The 20,678-nt window shown below is 40.4% G+C and overlaps 2 protein-coding genes across 10 annotated transcripts in view; one reads left to right on the forward strand and one right to left on the reverse strand.

Moving 5' to 3' along the window:
* slf1 (SMC5/6 complex localization factor 1) overlaps window positions 1-1,673 on the reverse strand; it is a 37,128-nt gene extending 35,455 nt beyond the window's left edge. For 2 of the 6 annotated variants that reach the window (XM_086314006.1, XM_086314003.1), the window contains exons 1-2: window positions 1,142-1,403; window positions 620-777 (exon numbers count right to left, since the gene is read on the reverse strand). In XM_086314006.1, the coding sequence (XP_086170132.1) occupies window positions 620-730 (111 nt within the window). In that variant the 5' untranslated portion in view covers window positions 731-777; window positions 1,142-1,403. Of the gene's footprint in view, window positions 1-619; window positions 778-977; window positions 1,108-1,141; window positions 1,404-1,606 lie in introns of those variants that run through there. The other 4 variants (XM_086314004.1, XM_086314005.1, XM_086314008.1 and 1 more) reach the window with 4 other exon arrangements.
* Window positions 1,674-1,678: 5 nt separating this feature from the next.
* The window catches only part of kiaa0825 (KIAA0825 ortholog), a 117,738-nt gene continuing 98,738 nt past the window's right edge, over window positions 1,679-20,678 (forward strand). For 2 of the 4 annotated variants that reach the window (XM_086313992.1, XM_086313995.1), the window contains exons 1-6: window positions 1,679-2,044; window positions 7,713-7,849; window positions 15,211-15,379; window positions 15,728-15,922; window positions 16,034-16,219; window positions 16,365-16,689. In XM_086313992.1, the coding sequence (XP_086170118.1) occupies window positions 7,719-7,849; window positions 15,211-15,379; window positions 15,728-15,922; window positions 16,034-16,219; window positions 16,365-16,689 (1,006 nt within the window). In that variant the 5' untranslated portion in view covers window positions 1,679-2,044; window positions 7,713-7,718. Of the gene's footprint in view, window positions 2,236-6,663; window positions 6,780-7,712; window positions 7,850-15,210; window positions 15,380-15,727; window positions 15,923-16,033; window positions 16,220-16,364; window positions 16,690-20,678 lie in introns of those variants that run through there. The other 2 variants (XM_086313993.1, XM_086313994.1) reach the window with 2 other exon arrangements.

Consider the following 20,678-nt stretch of genomic DNA (forward strand, 5'->3'; position numbering starts at 1 on the left):
GCATGTGTGTGGGAATGTATGTGAATGTTTTACTGTTATATCTTATTAGTATTTTAAGTATTCTATCTATTTTATTTATTGAATTTTATTGTTTTATTTATATTTTGATATTGCTAGGGATGATGCAATGATCGGGGACCATTCTTAATTTCGTTGTTCTCATGACAATGACAATAAAGTTTCTGATTCTGATTGAATTGAAATTCTACATATACACTAATAGTTTTGTTCTCATTTGTGTAGAGGGATAATCAAAGCAATATATAAATATAAAAATACAATTGAAAACTTTACTTGGACTGTCAAGATAAAGACACAGAACACAGACTTCCACAGAACTAATTAATGATTGACAGCAAGCACAGCAAGTAATTCATTCAGTCAGCTACTTTAGGAACAAGTGCATTTCCTTTTTGATTGGTGTCTAAACACTGTCATCATTACTTTAGTTTATGATTAGTCTCTAACTATTATGTTTTCTTACATCACATAGACTGAATAAAGACTAAAAGCATCAGGAAGAAAAATGAAATCATTCACAAGCTGCAACCCTTCAGCTTGGGCACAAGTGCACGTGGCATTTCCCTAAAATCTACTGAGGGATCTCAATCTTACTCACTGAGCCACCAATGTATTTCCCACCCAGCTGCTGAATTCCCTGGATCAGAACTCTCTTCTCATCGCGGATTTTGATCCCAGAAATCTGGAAGACGTGTGTGCAGGTCTCCATCTTCGCGAAGAAATTGAAGAAGAGCCAAAATGAAGTACTTCGTTAAACTGTAGGAGACAATAAGTTAAGATAGATCGCATCATTCATTGGCCAATCTAATGTTGCAGTTCTTGTTTGACTAGATGACTTAGATCGTTTTCACGATAAGCTTTCACTCTTGGTACATCAGGAAGAACAATGTACTGTTCAAACTGCACATCAAGGATATTAGCGTTTACAAAATTCATCAAACAAAGTCAATACTTACACAGATCGTGACAAAATTTTGTTTAGTTGATAATTAACTAAGGCTTGCTGGCATATCATTTGCTTTGCAGCGTCAGAGTAGACTAACTAACAAGAAAAAAATATTGGTTCTTTTCTATTCAATAAGCAATGTCAACTGTTTTAATGGCACAGCTGATCAAGTACCTCGGTCATACCACCAGTGGTAACTTCCAATTACACCCGGGCGCGCCAAACTCTTGTCACTGACAAAAACATCCAACAACGTGAATAAACTTCGACCAGTGTGTGGCTACTTTATCCGAAGCTACATTAACCGTCCCAAACAAAAATCCATGGCGCATTCGCTCTTTAGTGTGGATAAATGTTCAAAATAACGGCCAAACGATAAGTTTAATGAGAAAAATTACACGCGAGTACACCACCCAAATTGCAAGTTTGAGCAGCTTTATGGAATCCAATTGTTTTGGAAAGACAGGGGGGGATCTCTCATATCTTAACATTTTTAACATGCATTCTCAATAACAAACGGCTATATACTTGATTTAAAAAAGACGTCAGAATATATTAAATATATTTTTTAAATAAAATATCATCTTTGATATGTAAAATTTATGCTATTAATTCCCGAAGGCGAAAGCGTTTGCCTACCATTTGATTCCTCAGTTGGAATTTTCCACCGAGCGGAAGTTTTCATAGAGCTACTTCCGGGTTGTTGTCACGGACGCTTTCAGTCCCCGGAAATCACCAAAAAATAACTAGCTGTTGTGCAGCAGTGGTTGAGTAACGGGGATATTTTATCGATAGATAACCAATAAAAGTGACATGCGACTTCTGCCATATCGGCTGCCCGGGAAACGGTGTACATAAAATGCTTAGTGCAACATTTGGTGACAGCGGTGGATATCCTGTCATAGTAATGCAATATTATATTTTTATTGGCTGTTGAATTGTCTCGGTTTTTGTTATTAGCTACAAATAGTTGTCGCAGACAGATATCAGCATGAAGTGACTACAAATGATGTCGGTCACATTTTCCCCGCCGGTAATGGATTAACACCGGATGGATTAAGTAAGAGCTTTCGTAAGGTACGCATAACATGCAACGCTGAGTAAGTCGAGTGGCTTCATTCGGGTTTCTTTTGTTTTATACGACACACAAGACGGCTTTTTAAAGATACAGATGAACTGTCAAAATAAGCAAACGCAGTACCACTTCCTTGCATGCTGTGAGCTTAGAGGTCTGTGTGTGGCTGTATGGCAGGAACTACGACAAGCAGGTAAAAGTCAAGAGTCTCAGCAGGGCCTGTCTGTATTCTTTGTGGTTTTCTTTCATTATCAAAACAACAATATGGCTAAGTCTTTGCTTTGTAATCATAAAATTATCATTAATAGCGAGGGGAAGAATCATTAATTGATAAATGTCTTGGCACAGTTTGGTTTTAGTGTGTTAACTGGTTACAGGTGCTTATTTTGCTTTTAGATGAGGTTTTATAGATATGATAGGCGGTGTTTCTCCTTTTCTTTTGTTGTATGGATGAAATTATTAGGATGTAAAAAAAAAAAAAGTCTGATCTGAATGTGTCAGTGCTTGGCCAAACACCCCCCATAAAGAGCAAGTGACAGTAACCAGCTCAACTCTTTTATCTGTTGAATCCCGGAAATGAGTCTTGTAACATTTACAAACCCAAACTGAACAATCGGAAAACTGTGTGAAATGTCAATAAAAAACAGAATGGAAAGATTTGTAAATCACATAAACCCACATTTTTGTTTTATGAAAGAGCATAGAAAACATATCAAATGTGAAACTGAGAAATGTATTATTTAAAGAAGAACGAAAAGGTCAGTTTGAATTTGATGACATCAACACATTTCAGACAAATTTGGTACATGGTCATGTTCATGTGTAGCATCCCCTCTTCTTTTAACAACAGTCCATAAATGTTTGGGAAATGATGAGAGATGCTGGACTTTTGGGAGCGGAATGTTGTCCCATTCTTATCTGACAGAGAATTCTGGCTCAACAGTCTTCTTTCTTGTATTTTTTTTATTTCATTATATGCCAAATGTTTTCAGTTGCTGAAAGGCCTGGTCCGCAGGCAGTTCGGCACCCAGATTCTTCTATTATGAAGTCATGTTGTTGATGTCATATCTGCAGTATGTGGTTTTCTTGGGGTTAGGGTTTGGGACATATGTTGGTCTAAAATGTGTATTTACCTTTCAGAATTAATGGTGCCTTTCTAGATGTGTAAGCTGCCAATTCTATAGGTACTAATGCACCTCATAACAGCAGACATACCTTTGCAGTTAACATTGTTCTTTTTTGGGCATTAAAAAAAGTATTGGATTGTGGAGTAGTGAAGATAAACAGGAAAGTAGAGAGAGTTAGGACACGGTGCACAGGTTGGACTCAAACTTGGACCTGTGCCCAGCACTCCAGTGAGTTGGCATGTGGTCACCTGCTCACCCACTGAGCTAAAGTGGCATCCGAGGAACAGTTCTCTAAAACTTCACAATTTGTACACAGAGTTCTTTGCAGATTGGTGAATTTCTGCTCATCTTCTGAGAGACACTGCTTCTCTCCGATGTTCATTTTATACCCATTCATGTTACTGAACTGTCACCAGTTAACCAAGCTGGTTGCAAATTTTCTTTTTTCCTTTTAATATCATTTACTTTGGTAGCCTTTTGTTGCCCCCATCCCAACTTTTTTTTTTTAAAGAGATTTTTGCCATCTAATTCAAAATTAACTTGTAAATTGTACATTAGACCAGTTTAAACACGTGTTATTTCCTGTTTTCTACTGGGAATAAAATATGCTTTATATGATTTATAATGCACTGAATAGTGTTTTTGTTGGGATCCAGAACAGCAGTTATTATCATTATTGTTATTATTATTATTATCAGAGGTCAAATGTGACATGATATTGAATGCAAACTATAATGTGATATTCAGTATCATTTCCTAAATGCTGCCAATACCCACAAAGAGAGCAGAATTTTAAGCGTGATTATAGAGATAAAAGACATTGAAAGTTTGACCTCATTTGATGTTGAAGAAGAGGTCAGAGGTCCAAAGTAACTTGATATTTAGAATCCCCGTATATCATTCCCTAAATTTTTTTTTTTTTTATATATTATGTTGTCAATTCAATCAATGGCACTAAGAAACCATTTTAAATAGCTCTGTATAGCAATATAATGTTTACCTTCAGATCAGTCTATTGACCTTGAAGGAGAGGTCAGCAGTCAAATGTAACGTGATATTTTAAATCTTTATGTTGTAATTTCTATAGATTTACGATACACACAACACTTGTAAGGATTATAATTTATATAAAGCCTTATATAAGTTATAAGGCTTTTTGTCAATTTTCAACCAGTGAATCATTAAGTTGACCTTGAGGACCTTGGTGAATGTAAGCCAAATTTTAATAGATTGTTAACATGACTCAACTCTACAACACTACAAAGTTTAATCAGGATTCATACAAAACTTTTCAAACTGCCGTGTTTACAGACAGAATGACCTGGGCTTGCAAATGCTACCAAAAAAAAAAAACCTCTTTAGGGGAGGTAATAGTAATAATCATCATCATCATCATCATCATTTTTTTCAGTTCATTTTCTCCATCTGAAGATTGTCATTACATGCCTTTTTTTCTTAAGTCTGACAGCCACTTTTCTGAGTCGCTTCCAGACCTTTTAAAGGAGGAAGCTGGCCCAGTGGGTTTCATCTTTTATTACACTTCTCTCAGCTTCTGAGGTGGGACCCAGTTTATTAGGGATTTACAGATGTGCGACCCTGGGTATGTTTAAGGGAGTAAACCATGATGATCCAGCTTCTATCAGTTAGAACCAGGTTTTATTGGAGCCCAAGTTGACAAACTGACATTGGAAAACGTAATCAACAATAATTCTGATAAATGATCATTTATCTATGAGTTAAAAGTGGTGTAAAAGCAAAAGCAATTTCTAGTACTAACCTCTCAAAGGAAATGATTTTCCATGTTTGTTTGTTTTTTTTACTGCAACATATATCAACCAGTTTTAATCATTTGCATTCATCCAGTTTAAATCATATTAATTTATTTACTTTTGTCTCATTTTTATCCTCTGTACAGTAATCATTTTCCAACATTCAGTCTTTTTGTGCATGTGCACTAAATGCATCTTTAGGATCGGAGTATTTAAGTTTGCTGAACTCATGGCATTTGCAATAAGCTAAGATATATGATCTGCTCCAGTGTCACAATATTGTCTTTTTTTTTTTTAAGGGTTGTAATTGACTCATTGCTCAGGGTACTTTAATACTGCTGAATGATGGTAACTACTCAACAAAACAACAACAAAAACAAGTAATATTTGGTTGTCGAGGAGATTGGGAAGTCATGTATTATTCATTCCCTCTGTGTAGGCTAATCACATAGGCATTTTTTAGGTTGAGGAAAAAGTTGTTGCGTTCTGAAATCTGGATGGTTTAACACAGCATATTTTAGGAAGATATTATATCCACATATTTCCCAAAGCAAAGACAAAAGTGACCGATACATTTTTACAAGAGTTGTGCCTCTTACAAAGCCAGTGATAAAGTAGCCAGTCAAGATCATGAGTCAAAATCCAAGTAATGTAGAGGGCCACTTGGTTGCACTGTAACAGTGAAGCAGTGGCCTCCTCTGGGTATTAATGAGATAGTTCTCAGCACCATTGTGATCTTAGATTATGCACCTGTTTAATTTATTATGTTTCCTTTAAAGCAGACTGTTAGGTACCCTCTTTAAAATAATGTTGACTTTAACTTGACATGCTCTAAGTGGTTTTAAAGCGTCAGCCTGGGGATACGCTGCTAAATATTTCAGGACAAACTCATTACTGTAAATGGGCCTGTGTGTTAGCCTAGCTGGGTTAGACAAGCAGCAACAAGAGAGATTGGACAGTGATGTGTGTGTGTGAGAGAGAGAGAGAGAGAGAGAGAGGGAGAGTGCGTTTCCTATCCTGGTCTAATAGCTGTGGATTTGATGTCTCGAGCAGGCAGCATTTCATTGCTTGGCCCTGTTGTCCCTGTTGCAATGCTGTGAAACACACAGGGGCTCCTCCAACATCTGCTTTCTAAAGAGCTAATGACAAGACAATGGAGACTGGATGATTTAAAGTATAGTACTAATGAGGCCCTGTGTGATGCCTGGTGAATCCTAACACACACACACACACCTACATGTACACACTCACGCTTAAGATAACAGATGATATTATGGCAGAACAGGAGGTAGACACCCAGCAGACATAAAGTGAGGACATTCAGACCCTCTGTCCATCTGTCTGTCTATCCTTTTAGCACCTGAAAGGAAGCACGGTAGTGTAGAAAGCGCAAACACACAAAGAAACTATTCAAATTCACTCACATACACACACTATCTTGCTCAGTCTATATAATTACAATGTTGAGTTCCTAATCCGTGGATTGAAAATCCTTTTCTCTTTTAGCAGTGACTGGGCATAGACCCCCCTCTCAGTCAGTGGCGCAGAGGGAGCGTGATGATGAGGGGAAGCAGTAAGAGAGAAGAAGAGAGGGAGAAATAATAAAGGACAAGCTTAACTGGTGAGGCTGTCAGCAGAGGAAAATAATATTTGTCCAGCTGGACAGGCCTCCCTTTGTGCAGGCTAAATGAATGTTGAGCTTCCTGTCTACTCTGTCAGGGAGAGTGGCATAGACTGTACGCAGCAGCGAAGACGCAGAGCGGAGTGCAGGGAGCTGTTTGGAGTTTGACAGGGATTATTAAAATCAGAGCAGATGACGAGGACGGGGCGAGAGGCGGAGTGTGAGAAAGCCAAATTGACACAGACACTCTCCATTACCTTCCACTTGACTCGTGCTGATGACAATGTTGATATGAGACCCAGCAGTGCGGCACTACCGTGGGATTGGCTGTTAGCATGAGCATTAAGCACCACAGGGTGGGAGGGTGGCACCGCAGTTCTAGGAGAGACCATAGGAGATGAGTTGTTTATTTAAAGCCTTGACTGAAGAGCATCTCACCTCATTGTTTATTTATTTGTTCTTTTTTTCCTCTGCTAACTTACTGTAGTGTCAGTAGGTGGAAATGGTTAGAGGCTCAGGCAATGCATTTTGATCAGGAGCCCTCCAACTGCAAATGATTTTTCTGAGAAAAAAGGGAGGGGGGGCTGTTTCTTGTTGATAACAGACTTCCCCTTGTTTCAGGTGTTTCAGGTGAAATTGATTTGAGCCTCTTAATAAGACTTCTGTTTGAGGAAATTTCAAATTAGATCACATGAAAGTCTGCGCTGGGTGTACAGAATGTGTGCGCCGCTTCTCGAACATCTGCATTGATACAACACTCTAGATCATGCGGTTGATTGATGTCAATCTACACTGCTGATTCAATCCTGACACCAGTGAAGCCTTGTGCCTTATTTTGTTTTATAACCTGGTGCAGATCTTTTTCTTTTTTTACATAACCTGTCCTATGGGACAGTTTATCAAGCAGAATCATAGTCTGAATGTTTTGTCGACTCCCTATAGGCCCTTTTGTTAGTCTTTTAAAATTTTATTTATTTATCTATTTATTAAAATTATTCTCCGAGTGAGTATGATGCCGGGTAAAGGCCAGGTTGCTGAAAGACCGGAGAAGAAGGCAGAGGAATAGAAAGAGAAAAGGGACAGAAAGAAAGTGGGGTGTGTACACTGGTAAACATATGATGTGGTGATAAAGAACGCTTTCCCTATCTCACAGAGCACTATGGAGTGGCCAGAGGACTTTGCTGAAGATCATGCCTTTGTGGAGCTGCTGGTTCCAGGTGTTTCCAGTGATCTGGACTTTGAACAGCTTATGAAAGACACAGAGGAGAAGCTCAATCTCAATGCCAACAGGTGAGTCAGAGTCGCAGAGGGCTCGACTTGATATAGTTTCCTGATCTTTATCGCCGCAAACATATGTTGTGAATTTCACATCACCCAGACACTTTACACCCCTTTTTGTCACCCCAGATAATAATAACAGTGACATTTTAAGTTGGTTTATTTGTGATGGATTATTTTCTGTGAAGCGTTCCTTTTCTTTCTGTGGATGGCAGGTGAAGTGCAGGAAACCCAGTGCTATATAGTGGTCAGATTAGTATTACAATAAAAAAGCACCGCAGTAAAGTATTTTTTGTGAAGTTTTGATTGATAACAGTACTTCAGATATTGGATGTTTTTCACATATATTCATGTGAAAAACAACGTTTTCACAAGGCTCTATACAGTTCTGTGACAAAATGCTAAAACAGTATGAATTAAGTAAGTAGCGGCAGGTGCCTCTAGTTAAGGGTGTTCGATAATTTTATAAAAGCTGAGGTCTTGTAAGGTGTGTATTAAAACAATGCCAAAGTCTTCCCAGAACTTAGTGTCCCCGCAAATTGCCGTGTTCAGATGATGCAATGCTCAGAAGAAGCTATATCTCAGACTCTACAGTCCTCAGTTAGCATGTTTAATGTTAAAGTCCATTATACTACAATTTAAAAAAAAAAAAAAAAAAAGACCTAACAAGCATGGCTCGTTTGGAAAGATCACCAAGAGAAAGACTCTTCTCTCTAAAGAGAACATGCTAGCACACCTTAGGTTGCAAAGTTGCATCTGAACAAACTGCTAGACTTCTGGAGCAATGGCCTTTGATATAACACAGTGCCACGTTTGGAAAAAAACACCAACAGAGCATGTCAGTACAAACACAACATACCAACTGGTTTGTTTTGTAGTCATGTCTGGGCACCTTGCAGTCATTGAGTCATCAGTGAATTTCCCTGTATACCAAAATATTATTGAGTCACATTTGAGGCCATCTGTCTGACAGCTAAGGCTTGGCCCAAATTGGGTCATGCAGCAGGACAATGGTCACAAGCACACCAGCAAGTCTACTACAGAATGGCTGAAAAACAGAAGAATCAACGTGTTGCAATGGCCCAAGCCCAGACCTCAACCTGACTCGAACACTGTTATGAACAAAAGCAACGCTGTAAAGGAATGCAGGCCTAATGACTGAAAATGACACAAAAGGATTACTTGACGTTAACGCTGCTCAAGTTGGTTTTATAAGCTACTGAACTATAAGGTGTACTTACTTTTCATAGGATTATATGCAGAAGTTGATCTCTCAAATCTCTAATGTTCAGTTATTAATGACTGCCTTATACTTAAGGTGGGATTGTTTTTTTCTGATTGCATGCATGTTGGCTGCACAGATAAGAAAGCAGTAGTGGAGACTCAAACTGGTTATGGGCACAACTCAACATCACATGGTTTATGACAGTGTTTCCTGTGATGGCGTTTTTTTCTTCATCTTATTACACTCTAACCTGTCTGTTTCATATTTTTACTAGACATTTTACACCGTTTAATACTTGAAGGGGGGGATGGTAAAAGGATTCAGTGGCTGCGTGCTAATGCAGAAATCTCTGCCTCTAAAATACCTCCCATTAAAAGATCACAGTTGTGTGCGTGTTTGTGTCTGTGCTTGTCTGTGTGTATGTTTTAGCTGGTTGCAACAAAATCAGATTTTGTGGTTATATACACAGATGTATAACGCAGCATCTGTTGCAAGATTGGTAAACAGTGGCAGCCGTGTGGAGGAGTTAAATGACAGATTATCAGTGTGGCTGCGTGTTCTCGAATCTTAAATACAGTAATTAAATCCACACTCTGATTACAACTGTGAAACTAAAGTAAATAATTCACACAACAGAACAGGAAAAAAACGAGAGCTGATAATGATTGTCTTATTACTTTGTAGTCGGGAATTAAATCTGACCAAGATGCACCACTGTATTGTAACTTGCTTTCTGATTCAGTTTTAATTAGATACTCTAATAACACATGTAAATGTGGTTTGTGACTACTGGATGCGATGTCTTTGTCAAATTAAATGATATAGTTTCTAACATTTTAATTCTGTCTCTGTTCATTATTGAGGGGATCATTCTATTAAGGGACACCTTTCAAAGTTTATATCTTCTCCAAAAATTCAGGTTTGTTTTATAAATTCTTCTTAATTATACAGTAAGAGCAGTCTGGTCATCATATATGGCAGAAATGCATTCCCAGGTTGTTTTTTTCTTTTATGCACTGAGGAGTGAAATATAGGTATCAGTCATTTATTACAGATCCGTATAGTTAGGGAGTACAAGTAGATTGTTAAAAAGTGAGACACGGGGAAGAGAAAAATAAGAGAAATCTATATTTCAGGTCTTTTATCGTTTGTAGTGTTGTGAGGCTGAGGGCAGATGATGAAGGACAGGCTAAATGTAGCAAGTGAACAAAGCCTCACTCTGGCACCATTAGTGTCTGGGACTCATCCCTTCTTCACTCTCTCTCGCTGCCTCCCTCCCCTTTTCTCTTTTTCTTTCCTTCCTCCTTCTAAATGGGAACATAATAATTGAAGATTCCACATCTTGAAACGAAAACCCTTGGGTAGGTAATTCAAGGCTTATTACAGAAGGCCGGGCCATTTTTCTGCTTTCTAAGCATTAAAGGGTTATTTTGTGTTCCTGCAGATGGGAGAGGGATAACCATTATGAGAACAAAGCGTCCAGATAATGGAGAATGGGGCTAAAAATAAGGCAATCCTCCTCTCGCCGTGGGGGACCACTGGTCAGTATCTCTGCAAGACTGCAGCCAACTTCCTCCGAGACTACTCGTTTTCTGTCGGGACGCATCCAGGCAAATAAAATCTCGCAAGGCCTCTCGTTTGCCTTTAACCTGGGTGGGCTGCAGACGTATACACACCTACACATACATCCAAAGCTCACTCACCTGCTGCCTAATTGATTTATCAGTGTCTGAGACAAATTGCGGAAGTGGAGGAAAGGAAAGGAAAATTGGGAGGCAGAGGAAACAGAGCTGCCTTCACCCTTGAATGGGTCAGAATGACTGGCTTGTTCCCAGTTCTCAGATGTCAGAGATTTGCCTAAGAGCTGCTGTTTAATTGAAGGAGAGTAAGATAGGCTGACAACAGAGCTGGCTCCCCCAAATTGAAATGCTGTAATCCATTAGTTTTCATCAGATGGGACAGTGAAGGGGTGGGTGTGTGTTGCCGGATGGAGCAGGCCACCAGGAAAAGACCTCTAATGAAGTGTCAGCACAAGCACTGAGACTCCAGACAGGCCTCTAGTTTCACACGGGCAAGGCAAATGACTCTCACTAATCGCTTGCCAATCTTGATCAGGGTAGAGTATCAATACTTTTACATTTAATTCTTGGTGTGTGTGTGATTTTCAATGCGTGTGCATACCAAAGAAACTGAAAACGTGCCACAGTAGAATATCGTGCAACGTTCCTTTTCAGTGAACAAAAATACTAGTCCTCAATGTATGTCGTTGATTTTGTGTTAAGCTCTGTGTGACACGTGTGTTAAGTTAGTATATCACCTATATCAGTTCTCCGGTATCATGGGTAGGCTGTGTGTCTTGGGGGATGACGGCTGAAAACACTAAGTGGGCAACAGACTGGGCCAAGACGGGATTCGTTTTCAGCCTGTTCATTCAAGCTCATTCACTCCTTTTCCCCTTACAGAATAGGCTCCTTTGATGGGGGAGATATTTAGTTCTCAGGCGGCTGGTTTGGCACTGACTGGAGCTGGGGCTTATTTGAAAGGGATCTTCCTGCCCCCGTTGTCTCCATCCCCCACCTCCTGTAGGCAAACGGAGGGGAGCGGAGCACGACAGACAGACGGCCCCACAGCAGCCCACCCACACTAAATTAATTCTGACAAGAAACTTAAGATAACGTCAAAGCGCTGACTAATCGCGGGATTGGGTTTCTGTAAGTCACGGAGCTGTGAAATGTGCCATCATATCTAATAAAAGACCTCCAGTTGCTCCCTTTCTCTCTCAGCGGTGGTGAAGGTTGGCGGGTGTTGATCTCCCTGAACTAGACTGAAAAACAATTAAATTTCACTTCAGCAGTAACGGTGTGTGTGTGTGTGTGTGTGTGTGTGTGTGTGTGTGTGTGTGTGTGTGTGTGTGTGTGTGTGTGTGTGTGTGTGTGTGTCAGTTAGGGTAAGATGATTGACATATTTGTCAAGAGGCCTAAAGAATTCTTTCCTCCTAGTTTCCTCTGCCTCCTTTCTCATTCTCAGGGTCTTTTGTTGAGTTCTGCTCTGCCGTTTTTGCCATTAAGGGTTCGTCCATTGTTGTCTTTACACAGATGGTTGAGTGGTTTTATTTTCTGTGACTTCTCTGTTTTCTACCCATTTCTGCCTTCCTCTTCTCTCATACTCTTTCTGTCTCTTTCCTCACCGTCCAAGCTGCCGGCAGTGGAAGTCATCAGGTTTGGAGCTAATCCTGCCAAGTTGATTAGGCTGCAGGTAGCATTCACACCAGCGGCCAAAAGGTCATCACATTGTAGAAAGCTGGATGGACTTCTTGACACAGACCATCCACATTGACTTTATGACTTAGAGCACAAGGCCTTAAGGAGGGGTAATTGAAAGGCGAAAGTAAAGAAAAAAAATTAGGAAAGTAAGAGTGTTGAGGGGAGAGAAAAGAAAAAGTAGAAATGGAGAGAGAAAAAGGCTATGGAGTCAAGCCTTGAAAATGTACCCGGAGAGCAGGTGTATTTGCTGTAGCTATTAGAGCATGCTTTTCTTGGGTGAAGGCAAGAGTGAGGTGATGAAGAGTGGAACTGGGGAAAACTTGAAGCCTTAGAGCAATTCCCCCCCTGTCTCAGTCTATGGCCTTATATTGGTCAAACATGTCTGTCAATCGCACTGATATATACTGCATGTGTATAGCAAGAACGAGTCCAAGGCTATCTAAGTAGAAAGTTCAGTCTACTTACATTTTTGTGTTACATGAACTGGAGAGTTGGTGAGCAGTGAGCCACAGATGGACAGCCATTTGAAACCTTCTGTCTATGTTGAAGTCCTGATGGGGAGCCCTGAATGAACATCCATGTTTATGACTTACCATAAACACACATACAATGCTCTCTGAAGCCATTTAATCTACAGCAACTGTTCCGAGAGTTATTTAAAACAGAGAAAAGTAAAGGGTTGTTCTTTGGAGTCCACTGTATCCAGAACTGCTGCTTATCAGGAACTCACTGCTATATTTTCCCTTGAGAAAGAAAAGCCAGAGGTCTCGCACAAACAAACCAGCATTTCAGCACTCCATTGTGTTGTTTAAAGTGATGTATACTAATTTTACACACAGCGCCATGGGCAGTTCGGAGTTTTGCTTGGACCTTGCTGAAGCTGTGTTTTACAACCAGTGAGCTTTGGGCAAATGTAGTGAAGAATTGCAGCACTCACAATCTGTCACAAGGCAATGTTTTTCCTATGGAGTAAGCGTACCTAGAAAGGCAGAAATAGAAAATCACACATACAGACACATGGTAAGGTGAAAGACTTGCTACACATATGTAGAACTGACAGTTCTACATATGTGTAGCAAGTATTTTCTGGTATCAAATCTCTATAAACATACAAAAACGGCACTTTATAATCAGGGTTTCTGTCAGTGGGCACATTGGTGTCAAGAGAATAAAGTGAGATGCATCATCTGGCCTGCCTAAAGACGAAAAGAATGCGAGAGGAAGGTAGTTAACGAGAGCGAGAACAGTATCATCAGGCAGCTTTCAATCTACAGGATGGCAGTTTGTAACAGTCTATAACATTTTATCCCCTTGCGTTTTTCCCCTCTGAAACGAAAATGTGTCAGATTGAACGGTTATTTAATGTGTTGCCATTGTAAGACATCTGGATGTGTTCGTGGCCCAGGAGCGGGCAGGAGGCACTTTATAGTCCCCGATAGGGGATGAGCTGAGCTGTCTGATGGGGAAATTGCACTTTGGCTTTGTGTCATGTATACTAACACACATACAAGCATATGTGCACATGTCTGAGAGACAGAAGTATAGGTGTGCAAAAAATATATTTTTTTTTTTACTTGTTTCACTATTTGAATATTTATCTTTTATGGCACGGGAAGTACTAGATCACATAGTCATGCATTTCAAATTTACCTCTCAAAAGTCCCAAAGTAATTACATTGACACCAAGATATGCCATTATTTAATCATCAACCCTGTGATTCATACTTTTTTTTCTTTATATGAATTTCTTACTTGATTTTTTTTTTCGTCAGCTAGTGGACTTCCAGATGATTTGTTCAAGCTCTACTATCACTATATGCACTACTACATACATTCACAAAGCCTTGAGCACAAGCTCAACTATGAATACACAATCAAAAATGAACACAATAGTGGCATTCACAACAGCATACATGCTTAATTATGCAGGTATGTAGTTGTACGCACACACATGCACACACATGCACACACATGCATGCACCGTCTTACATGCCCAGATATATATGCATTGATTTGCATGGAAATGACTAAACATGTCGAGCCCAAAGATGTCATTTCTAATCCGTCACATTAAAGAGGAAACTGAATAGCTGATGCCGTCTGTTAAAATCAAAAGAGCGATGTGTGTGTGTGTGTGTGTGTGTGTGTGTGTGTGTGTGTGTGTGTGTGTGTGTGTGTGTGTGTGTGTGTGTGTGTGTGTGTGTGTGTGTGTGTGTGTGTGTGTGTGTGTGTGTGTGTGTGTGTGTCAAGGGAACAAGTAAGACATGAGATTGCAAGAACTGTGTGCCTCAGATGCCTGCCAATGTCTGTAATGCCACTTCACACCAGATGCTTAGCACACACTTGCACACTGATATATCGATGTCTGTGTTCATTACTGTTGATGCTTCTGTATGTGTCTTCTCACAGCAGAGACACTGAATAGGAGTGAGGGAGAGCCAAATGTGACGTGCTGTGTAGGTCCGTGTGTATTTTTATCACCGAGTCTTTTTGTTTGTATCACTGCTGCGTTGACATATTTTATGCATTGTTCCTGTGTGCTTATGGTGTAGCACCAGCTTTTGAGTATGGTTCAATGATTGTTTTTGTTTAAATGTCTCAAAAGTCACCTGTGAAATTGAAGGCTCCTTCCCAGATGATCTTGACTGTAACATTTTGTCCAGTCACAAATTTGAGACAAAATTGAATTTATGAGGTTGCGTTTTTAAAAATCTATTTCATTTCTTTCTGTTTTGCTGGTTAAAATCTACTTTCCATCCAATGTCTTAAATTTACTAAGGTTAAGGTTACTTTGGTATGTGTTTTATTCTTGTACTTGGAACCTCTGTATGGTTTTATAGTCCTTAGCTCTCTGATTTCTGTAATATATCTTTTTTTGTGCTCAGCATTGAACAGCAGCTGAAGGAACTCCAGGCTAAAATAGGAGACTCCCGCACAGCAGAGCGTCCACTGAGTCCCACAGAGTGGCTGCAGTGGTTCTCCCTCAAAACACAACAGAGTGTGAGGCCTGTTACCCAAGGACATCAAGAGCTTATGGACTTCTTCAGAGCTCTGGTAATGCATCAAAATCCTAATGACTCGTTATTATCGTCATCATCGTCTCTAGCTATTCTTTGTAAACATTTCACCAACAATCTGTAACACATAATTTCTCTCTAAAATGAGAAAGCTGGATGTCTGATAACTTATCGTGATCATAATCATTTCATCGTTTGTGATCTCAAATCCCACTTAACTCCGGTGTTTTTCTGTTATGAAATATCCAGCTATCTGGTAAGCAGCAGCTTTGTTTATGAATAAGCGGTTAAGATTAGAAGACGCTCATACTGCGCTGCCCTGTCTTCAGGTATTTTTCCTCTTTCTCTTGTGAAATTAAAATCTTAAATGACCTTCTCCTTTCAGCAACAGTACCTGAGATCTGAAGAAGAGTCGAAAGAAGAGGTGACGCTTCAGCTACTGCTGAATCTGTCGTCCCAGTGCGGTATTTGCTTCCCCTGTAACCACTCTTCTTCATCCCCACTTACGTCTCTTCATTCTCAACTGACTGCCTCCTCCATCCAGCTGGTACATACAGTCAGAGAAGACGCTTCATTAGAGGTAATGCACCATTTATTATCCATTTCGCTGTTTCCGTACAGACTAATTTAATGTCTTATGGGCTGACTTGTACTTACTGTTTTTTCTTTTAATCTTTAATCTTTACTAAAGATCCAGGAGGTGTGGGACGATGTGCGACTCCGACTCAGACGCTACCTGATGGACCAACTGTTTCCCCGTAGTCCAGAGCTTCCTGGACCTCGACAAACAACCGCTCTGTCCATCCTTGAACGGGTTCAGTGTCTGCAGCAGATGTTCTTTCTTTATCCCGAGTCAGAGGTGCTGCAATTTTACCAGGTACACTAAAATAAGAAACGATTTCCATTTTTCAGTTCATATAAATTCCAGATGAGTAGAGGGAATAGAGGGTGTTCACTTCACATGCATGTCAAAGGCACTGCTAATCTCACACAGACATAATATTTTGTTTTTGTGTATCCAGGGCCTAACACGGCAATACGTGCTGGGTATTGTGCACTCCACCCTGTCCACCAGTCAAATTGGTGAGACTGGTTTTGACAGGCTGGCTATGGGTTTCTGCAGCATGGTGCCGATACTGACTCAAGCCCTCAAAGAGGAGCTCCACGTCCTTTCAGGACTAGCAGAACCACACACGATCCTTGGTTTTATTAATGAAGCCTACCTCAATACAGTGGCCACAGAGTTTGCCTCCCTGATGGAGAGAGAATGTGAGACAGCTCACAGAGACAACACTGCCCCGAGCGTCAAGACAAAAAAGTATTCAGTCAAATCCCGGGCAACTGTAGGTAAGCATAATTTTTTTTCTAAATGTTTTTACATTCATTTATTCTTTGTCCTCTTTCTGTCGGTAGCAGAGTACATTTAGTTTATTTAGCCTCGTTGCTGTTTCTTTCGCATCTGCCTTCTTTCCACCTGCTTCTCATTGTAACCCAGCAGAGGTGATTCTCTCTCTTGCTCCTCTCCGTCTTTGCTCTCCAGTGGTAGTGATCTGAGCTAGAACCAAGGCCTCTGTAAGTGGCTGTCAATAACTGCTGTTCCCATTATAAATGCTTTCTTTTTGCTGCACTGTTTTCTGTGTTTGCGTTCGTTGCTGCCTGCCAACAGGATAAAGAGGTTTACTTTCAGGACAAATATACTTTTAAACACTATTTACTCATACTGCATTTATGACAGCAATAAGCCCTGATCTCGGAATAGTTAAGGCTTGGTCAAGGTGTGTTTAACCACTTTAATCTTTTGAACCTAAGAGAATATATGCAGTGTAACATTTGCAAAGCGCTTGATGACAGTTAAGATAAGAGCAGAGTTTAACATTCTCTCGATCTTTTTACACATGCCATGGTATTTTAGAGAGAAAATAAACCTCAAGAAGTATCTTTTAATATTTGCCACTAATATAAAATGTGTCACTTTGTTGGACGAAGAAGTAGTATTATACACAAAGACCAGAAAAGGGCAAACCTTCGCTCCCTGTGTCACCCTCTGATACTTTTCCCCTCCTTCAGCGTTCTCGTTGTTTTCCTCATCTTGGCCTATTTACAGCTCGCTGATGGCAAACATTCACAATAAAAACAAGTGTGCGAGCCATTGTTTACTTTTCACAAAAAATGGTGCACATGTCAGCTTCCCTGTGGAACAGGGGGAGAAGTACTTTTGCATCTGCGATTCTTCGACAAACACACCACCAGCTTTGCTCCCCCCCATCTCTCTCTTTCCATCTCCCTCTTTGGTTTTTACTTTCCCTCTCCTTAAACGTGAGATGAGAGGAGGGAGCCAGGATAATTGGCCATGCGTCAGTTGGGCTGTTTGATCACGTAACGCTGTGGAGGCTACACACCTACGTGCCGCTCAACAAACCGTCAAATGTAGCACCGGAGGCAGAACATGGCTCCAAAGGGAGCGAGGGACCCGTGCTGTGTAATGATGGTAAAATGGAGCAGTTTTGCCTGTGCTGGCTTTACTTATGCGTTTGTGTGTGTGTTCAACTATCGGCTGCAAGAGAGCTTTGAGGGCTACAACTGGGATTACATTTTCCTGTTGTTCATTTTTTAAGTCGTCCCCCCACTACAAAAAAAAAAAAAAAGCTCAGGAAACCACATATCCTCTATCCAAATGCCCATGGCTTAAACATTAACACATAATCTGCTTTCACACTTTACTGTCTATACTGTATGCTACACCCATAATTGTCAAGACAATTATGACAGCAGTAAAAAAAAAAAGGCATTCTATTTTCATAGGCATCCAATGACTCCTTAGATCTTTCCCTCTTCCCCTGCTGTGTTATTGTTTATTTCTGAAGAAGAGGCAGGCGGTAGGTATATTTTGATAAGAGCCATGCCTGGGAGAATCTGCGGACTCCCAGGGGAGTAGCGCTGTCTGTAGCATCAGCCACTGTCAAACCACTGAACCATTTAACAACGTTCACAGCGAGATCTGCCTCCTCTTTTAACCCCACCGACTCAAAGGCAGACTTTGACATTGTACCTAGACAGATTTAAAGGGTCTGAGCACCTCCACCTCACTGCTTTTCCTTTACTTCGTCTCTTCCATGTCCATTTTCTCACCCTTTTTCTTCTCCCATTTTCCTCCTAGTTTTCCAGGTGTAATGGGGTGAACAGTGGGACTGGGGCAAGTGCGAGACAGGTTGGTTGGTCAGGAACAATACGGGCTTTAGACCTTACTAACACACCTCACTGAGTCGGTAGGGAAGTGGGTGGGCCAAGTTTAGGTGTGGTGCGCGTGTGTGTGCGCGCGCGTGTGTGTGTGTAATTTTGCCAAAACAAGGCAAGTAATATTTTTTACATTTGGGAACCATTATCTACAGTTTTGATACTTTAAAAGCATTTTTCTGGGCCCTTAATGATATGATTTCCGAAAGTATAAGTTGGATTGCAAATACAGACATTTACAGTTATACAGTTGCCACACTGTATTAGCTAAAAATTGCAACTGAAAAACTGGCAGTGTTACCAAAAGTGTTTTTGTGCAATATATTTACACCTGTTGATTTTCGTTTTAAGGTGTATGTGTGACTTTGTAAGTCAACATGTGTTCGTACAAACTCTGTTTTCAGTGACCTTTCTGGGTTGTTTCTGACGTGTGTGTGTGAGCATACTAATTTCAGGCCTACTTTAAAAAAACATTATCAAGAGTCATTTAATACCTCCTTTTTAAAAATGCATCATTAAATTTCCATATATGGCATCAGTAATTTACATATGTATGCATAGGAGATTCGTGTTTTTGCAGGACATCAAAAGCATTCATTCTAACTTCGCTGCACGCGCACTCACAATTTTCTTCCCTAACAATCGACCACAGGGGTGAAGTCGAGGTTGTGAATTTCTGTTCAAACACTCTGCAACCCCATTCCGATAACACTGATTTAAATTCCACTTCCACTAATTTCCCCATATGACTACGTTGGCAGCTCCCTATAGATAAAAAAGGATTGAGTTAGAACATGTATAGCAAGCACATTCACCATCACTGCAACTCCCCCCTCGTCACCCTTTCTGGCTCTTTGAACTCTTTCTTAGAGAAAGCACAGCAGCCTATTCAGCAGGGAGAGAGGTTCTGTAGTGACTCGAGATAGCTAGGCTGAGGCTAAGACTGGCATTGGAGGTGCTTGTGGGGATTGAGGCTACTTGGGAATGGCGTTTGTTAATATTTAATAAAAGCAGCTCCTCACTAGATCATATCTCTGCCTGAGTTTATATACACTGTCAGCCTGGGACGTGCACACGCATGCCTCCATGTAATTATGGGCTAGGTAGAGGGGTTTGTGTGTGTCACTGAGTACACGTATGCACATGTCTTTGTGTGATGCTTGGAGTTTATGGATGCTGTTGTTTTTTTCTTCTTTTTTTTGTCGCTTTGTGTGTTTTTGTTTTTTTTATTTAATGCTCTCTTCCTTGCACATGATGAGAAGCCCTTGGTTAAGAAAGTTACCAAACAGTGCAAGTGGTTGTTTACTAATCTTAATGAGAAGATCAGGGTCTTTACTCTGCGGTTGTGTTTATGTGTGTGTCTGTCATCTTCTTCATCTTCTCTAAATCATGGCTCCAGTGAAATGGCAGAAAAGAATATGTTTCATGGCCCTTGAGAATGTGTCATATGCGTGCCATTTATTTATTTTTTTCCCCATTTCCTCAGAGTGGCCACAATGGCTTTTGTGTATCACTCTTGAACAGCTCAAGGATATGAACATTTTCCTGGCACCTTCTATTGAGGAAGCACAGACAAAAATGGCTGGCTTATTGAGAGCAGCCAGCGCTTCGTGATGAAGAGTCAGTGTGATTCGCTGAGGGCTTGAAAACAATGATGCGAACAAGGGCACTAAACAAGTGGGATTTAATGAAATGCTCCCATCAGGACAATACATTCTTTCGTGTTCTTCATCCAGCCCTCTCGGTTCAAGTATGCAGAGGGAGCCAGAGAAATCTTAACCTCTATCTCACTGTCACTGCAGTGCTCATCACAAAGAGAGCCAGAAACAAAATAAGACGCAGGAAAAGGACACAAAAATACATTCAAATCGAAAGAAAAAGTTTGCGTCTTTGTAACCACAAAAAACACCACCTCCATCATCACAACTACACATTCTTCCTTGCAGAGCAACTTAATTGAGATATCAAACATTGCTACTTTCTCTTTATGTGAAGTGCTCGGTGGCCCCTGCTGTGCCCTGGTTGGACAGCACCCATGGAAAGGGCCACAAGAGATCACAGTGTGTGTGTGTGTGTTCATGCTTGTGCTTGTGTCAGAGTAT

The sequence above is a fragment of the Aulonocara sp. 'chitande type north' Nkhata Bay genome, linkage group LG12 (assembly GCF_057382095.1).
Source record: "Aulonocara sp. 'chitande type north' Nkhata Bay isolate Kocher_YH1m ecotype deep benthic linkage group LG12, A_spYH_male_GT1.1, whole genome shotgun sequence".
NCBI classification, from domain to species: Eukaryota; Metazoa; Chordata; class Actinopteri; order Cichliformes; family Cichlidae; genus Aulonocara; species Aulonocara sp. 'chitande type north' Nkhata Bay.